This window comes from Hyperolius riggenbachi, chromosome 1, assembly GCF_040937935.1.
Source record: "Hyperolius riggenbachi isolate aHypRig1 chromosome 1, aHypRig1.pri, whole genome shotgun sequence".
NCBI classification, from domain to species: Eukaryota; Metazoa; Chordata; class Amphibia; order Anura; family Hyperoliidae; genus Hyperolius; species Hyperolius riggenbachi.
Genome location: NC_090646.1, coordinates 443,463,136 through 443,469,135, shown reverse-complemented (window position 1 = coordinate 443,469,135; position 6,000 = coordinate 443,463,136). Strand labels below are relative to the sequence as shown.

At 41.5% G+C, this 6,000-nt stretch overlaps 2 protein-coding genes across 4 annotated transcripts in view; one reads left to right on the top strand and one right to left on the bottom strand.

Moving 5' to 3' along the window:
* Positions 1-1,636: 1,636 nt before the first annotated feature.
* LRRC75B (leucine rich repeat containing 75B) overlaps positions 1,637-6,000 on the bottom strand; it is a 97,768-nt gene continuing 93,404 nt past the window's right edge. For all 3 annotated transcript variants that reach the window (XM_068238315.1, XM_068238313.1, XM_068238309.1), the window contains one exon: positions 1,637-3,982. In XM_068238315.1, coding sequence (XP_068094416.1) covers positions 3,508-3,982 — 475 coding nt within the window. In that variant the 3' untranslated portion in view covers positions 1,637-3,507. The remainder of the gene's footprint in view (positions 3,983-6,000) is intronic.
* GGT1 (gamma-glutamyltransferase 1) overlaps positions 3,383-6,000 on the top strand; it is a 222,987-nt gene continuing 220,369 nt past the window's right edge. The window contains exon 1 of the mRNA XM_068238301.1: positions 3,383-3,405. Within this exon, the coding sequence (XP_068094402.1) occupies positions 3,398-3,405 (8 nt within the window). The 5' untranslated portion in view covers positions 3,383-3,397. The remainder of the gene's footprint in view (positions 3,406-6,000) is intronic.

Sequence of the window (6,000 nt, the reverse complement as noted above, 5' to 3'; positions counted from 1 at the left end):
ATAGGAGCGACAGTCTTTAGCAGTGTGTCTTTGAAAGAGTAACACTGAGCTATACGTATATCCAATGCTGATTGTATGTTGTATATTGTGTTTGTATGATTGCATATTGTGTATGTCCATATTGGAGTACGAGGTATTACTGTCATTTTAACGTCTTCCCTTCTTTATTCTATGTACCGCTCCATTGTGCCAAACCCAATTCCGGGCTTGACCCAGTCATGCTTGGCGAAATAAAATGATTCTGATTCTGATTCTGATTCTGATTATATTGTTTGCTATATCTGTCAGACTGAGGGAGCAGCTCTGTTAGACAATGGCAGCTGATTTGTTAGCATAGGAAGCCTATGGGAAGAAACAGTTATGTCTGCTTTCTCAGCCTAACCTTTCCCAATTCTTCCATGTCCATAGCCCTGACTGGACAGACGATAGATCACAATTTCCAATTACAATATATAAATGAAACAGCTAATTGTGGCCAGACATACAGATCTGTTATCCTCCTTATACTCATTTTCTAGCTTAATTTCTTTTGTTTCATTATTTAAGTCCACCTTTAAGGACCATGGTCTATGGGCAGCTTATACATATATACTTGTACTTATTACAACTCTCTGTCTGCTAGCTCATAAACCAGTTACATGGCATATAGCAACAAATCCTTGCTATGGCACACAGCATCCCACAATACTGTTCAGAATCATTGTACTAAGAGTGATTGCAACATTTCCTCTACCAAACATCAAGCTTCAAATTTGTGTCTTTAACAGTGGATGAGTGGATAAGATTATATCCTATAGAGAAAATGTTTTCAAAGTGATAACTTGCAAGTAGATCTGACATAAAAGATGATATTCTATCACCATTGCCTACATTACTCCCTTAGATGTGATAAGTGAAACACATATAAATAATATTACCCGTGCCATGTTCTGGGCCTCAGCCACTACGCATGGTCATCCCAGTCTGGCAGAGTTCCTGGTGCTCTGGTTCTGGAATAGGTGATGCACTCTCTATTCTTCCCAGCCATGGCTCTAATGGTAAGTGTGTGCCTGAAGCCTCACAAGACTTTCATCTCCATCATAAAAAATAAAATTATTTATCAATCTCTAACTTTCTCTCTCTCTCCAGTGTAAGGCTATCCAGCATGGCAGCTTCAGAGTACACTCCTGCACAGGAAATGCAAGGAATTAGAGAGAGGCACTGTTGACTAACATGCAGCTATATTAAGATGACATATGGCAATATTTACAGCTAGCATTTTTCAAATGCGTTCATAATAATAAATATGTGGTGGAAAAGATCCACACTGTCGTAGTAGTTATAGCAAACATTATGGCAGGTTTTGCAAAATATGTGAATATAACAATAGACATATTGTTAACAATAAACAATATAACAATAGACCTAACAGAACCAACAGGATTTGGAGTAGCCCATCTCCTCATGGTGTGTGTGTGTGTGTGTGTGTGTGTGTGTGTGTGTGTGTGTGTGTGTGTGTGTGTGTGTGTGTGTGTGTGTGTGTGTGTGTGTGTGTGTGTGTGTGTGTGTGTGTGTGTGTGTGTGTGTGTGTGTGTGTGTGTGTGTGTGTGTGTGTGTGTGTGTGTGTGTGTGTGTGTGTGTGTGTGTGTGTGTGTGTGTGGATTTCTTATGGTTTTATTTTCAAAAGCACTCAGTGAAACTGGGTTTATTTAGTCTAGAGAAAAGACGCCTTAGAGGGGATCTAATTAACATGTATAAATACATCAGAGGGCAATATAAAATCTTGGCGGATGAGCTTTTTTCCCCTGGGCCTTCACAAAGGACTAGAGGACATGATCTGCGCATGGAGGAAATACGTTTTAGCCATTTATTTAGGAAAGGGTTCTTTACGGTAAGAGTGATTAAGATGTGGAATGCATTGCCACAGGAAATACTGTAGTTAAGGCAAATTCTATGTCTGCATTTAAAGGGGGCTAATATGCTTTCCTTGTATTGAAAGACATCCATGACTATAATTACTAGGTAATGCCCAGAGGTGTTGATCCAGGGATTTTATCTGATTGCCTTCTGGAATCAGGAAGGATTTTTTTTCCCTTTTGGGGCAATTGGACCATGCCTTGTAAGGGTTTTTCGCCTTCCATTGGATCAATGGGGATATGTGAGGGAGCAGGCTGGTGTTGTACTTTGTTCTCTGGTTGAACTGTATGGACGTATGTCTTTTTTCAACCCAAATAACTATGCTCGATTTGTTTGCATATGGTGGGGTCCCGGTCCGGGATGGCAGTTGCTCCGTCCAACTGCCAAAAAAGTGTGAAGTGAGCAGGGAGGCTGGCCACTATCTTTGTATAAATGCTTTTTAGGGAGTGTCTTTATAAAGAATGAAGGCCATTCTGAGAATCCCCTATGGAGAAGTGGACTAGCCCAAAATCTGTCGGTTCTGTCAGATTTCCACTACCTACTGCAAGTGACAGCAACATATGAGAAACTTAATTTATGGCTCATTTTACTCTGGTACTTCTTATTAGTATGTTTTTACATGTATTTAAAAATTTACATTTTTTGTGTGATAGTGGTCCTTTAAGTATCAGTATATCACAGATACATTTGATATGGAGGCAGAAACACAATTGTTTTACACTGAAGGCTTAATTCACAATGTTTCATTTCACAGTAGATTGCTGGTAAGGACGTGGATAGTCCGGCAATGTTTAATAACCAGAGCTTCCAATTTCATTAAATAACAGTACTCCCCTATGGCTAAAGGTAAATTTCTCCCAAACCTGAAAGAATGAAGCACTTGTGTCAATAGACGTTTCTGTCTTAGCAATGAAATTAATAGTATCATACACTTACAATCTTCATTAACTCTTTCTTTGCATCTTCTTCATACACATTTCACTAGAATGTATAAGCTGTACATTTAAAACAGTCAATCTGCATAACCGAGAGCAGTACAGAGAGTGCATTTTTCTCTTGGGTGAATGCACAGTTCTTGCTGTCACTACTGTACTAGTGTACTGTCAGATTTACAGTATTCATCTTCTGTGAGCTGGTCAGCATTTTAACACTGTCCACTACTGCATGAACTGTAATGTACAGATTTTTCTTATTTAAGTGCATTGTAATTTTTTTTGTCTCTTAAAATCGTTCCGCTGGTACAGATGCCCCCTCCTCTAGGTCTTGGGCACCCACTCCCCCCTTCCGATTTTCCTGACACTGCAGTTCTGTCTCTGCCCGGCTGTGATCACTGGCTTCTTTTGTTTGGAGATTAATCCACAGAACACGCAGTGATGAGGCCGGTGCTGAGCTGTGATGGGCTGCCTTGCCTCCGGGCTCCTCACCTGATGGGCGAAGATGAGTGGGGCTATGGGGTACCTTTATCCGGTGCCCCTCCTCTTTGGCTGAAAACAAACTTCCTATGGCACAGTGAGTGTGACATCCAATCTCTTCTTATGTATAGATGGGATCAACATTAGTGTGAAGAGGGGTGATCAGTCCCTGTCTCCGTGGTACTTACACCGAGGGAGCTCACCTGTCCCAAGGCAGTGGGAATGGCATGGAAACACCTCCTTCGCATATGTCGCTGTCCTGTGCCTCAGGGATGGTGGGAAGCAGATTCTGATGGCACAAGCGACGTCTCAGTCCCAGTAGCAAAGGCTGAGGCATGGAACAGATGTCCACATTGTTGCCCAGGTCCACCCAGGCCAATGAGGGAAAATTTGTACTATCTTTCATGGCTTCGCTGAGCTCCTTAAGAGTGGCGCAAGTGAGCCTGTTTCCATTAAGTGCGAGGTGTGTAACATTCGGTAGTACCGCAAGGGCGGGCATTGCCAGTGACAAGGTGCTGTCTGTGAGATCGGTGAAGCTTAGATCCACATTTGTAAGGCTGTCGCCATGGCCTTGTAAGTAGTGTATTACGCGTTGCATATCTCTGGTAGACAAGGGGATACCAGAGACATCCAGGGTCTCTGCATTGGTCTTCTGCTGCAAGCTGCTTTTCAGGCTGTCAAAAAAGAAATATTCAGTGATTTATCTATATCTTAGTGTAAGCAACAGGCAATAGTTTACATTAAATGCAAAAACTCTCTTTACAATGATGCAGACTAGAACATTAAGAGGAAATTCCATTTTTGTTACACATCTACAATAAATAGAGAAGAGTGTTCCACCTGCAAATGTAATGTTATTAAAAATTCCTTTCCATTTCATTCTGCAGCCAAACTGAGAGAAAGCTTCTTCTTTGCAAACCTATCAGTGTGACTCTGTGTACTGCTTGGAATACTGTTGCAATGAGACTGTCTAGAAACTGTCACCTTATCAAATGAAAAACAAAAGCTTGCCTTCTTAAAACAAAGGGTATTTGTGATAATTCAAGTTGGAGTGAGCATATGATGTCTCCCAGTGCATCACTGCTGAATATGTAAATCATCCTTTGTTTTCCCTGTAAGCTAGCTACACCTCCAGAACTCCTGAATTGCAATGATGTGTCAGCGTGTTAATTGTAATAATCCAACATGCATACAGACTGTTTCAGATTGGTTGATCCTCATCAGTGCATGGCATAGATTCATGTGGCTCTATGGCAGGCATGGGCAAACTCAGCCCTCCAGCTGTTACAGAACTAAAAGTCCCACAATGCATTTGCCTTTATGAGTCATGACTGTGGCTGTCAGACTCCTGCAATGCAAACTTGTAGTTCCTTAACAGCTGGAGGGCCAAGTTTGCCCATGCCTGCTCTATGCTGTAGGACTTGAAACATCCAGAGTTACAGGCTACCCAGCAAGATCATGGTGAACCTGAACTCCTAGGCGTGTGTAAGGGACTACAATGGACCAAAAAGCCCTCTTAATATCAGATGAGTAATTAGCTGGAAACTGTTTTTTAAATTACTCATTATCGATTCCAGCACTAATCAATTGACACTCCATTTAACACTCCTATCTACCAGTTTCTGTTGGCAGCCCTGTAGAGTGACTGTGTTTTATTTGCACATAAACATCAAAGTTAATAAGCTGCCATTAATCCTCACTATATACAAAGCCAAGCTTTAAAAGACTTAGTTTCTCTCAACAAAATTGGAATTTCCCTTCAGTCTGAGAACTGTAGTAAAGCGGAGCAGGTGCGAGATCTGAGAGGCAGAGAAGGAGGTAAATAGGATACAAGGGTGGGCCAGAAAGGTGAAAGAGGCGTGTTTTATGGGCACAGTGCAATCTATTCTTAAATACCGCTCTGATAAACAGGTAGGCAAGGAGAGCTGACCAATCAACTTAGGGAGAGTTGACCAATCCAACCAGTCAATCGCCTATATACTGTTATATACTGGGTACCACATACAGTACAGCACCAGTATCTGTTCATACATAGCACCAGTATATGATGTTTTTTAATTTTTATTTGGTGTGCATTGGAAGAGGGGGTAGTCTTACACGGTGAGTATATCCCAAACTCTATATTTTATCTGTAAAAGCTGGGGGGTCGTCTTATACGCCCAGTCGTCTAATACGCCCAAATATACGGTATGTTAAATCCCTCATTCAATCTTGAGGACCTATATCAGGACATTTGTACAATCAGGAGGACCTGTGTCAGGACACTCATACAAACATGTAGACCTATGTCAGGGCACTTGTACAATCATGAGGGGCTATGTTAGGACATACATACAACTATTAGGATCTATGTCAGAACACTCCTACAATCACGAGAAACTGTCAGGACACTCATACAATCATGAGGGCCTATGTAAGGACACTTGTACAATCATGAGGGCCTATGTCAGGACATTCATTCAATCATGAGGGCCTATGTCAAGAAACTCATACAATCATGCTTGCCTATGTCAAGACACTCATTCAATCACGAGGTCCTATGACAGGACACTCATACAATCATTAGGGCCTATGACAGGACACTCATACAATCATGAGGGCCTATGACAGGACACTCATACAATTATGAGGGGCTATGCCAGGACACTCATACAATCATGAGGACATATTTCAGGACACTCCTACAATCATG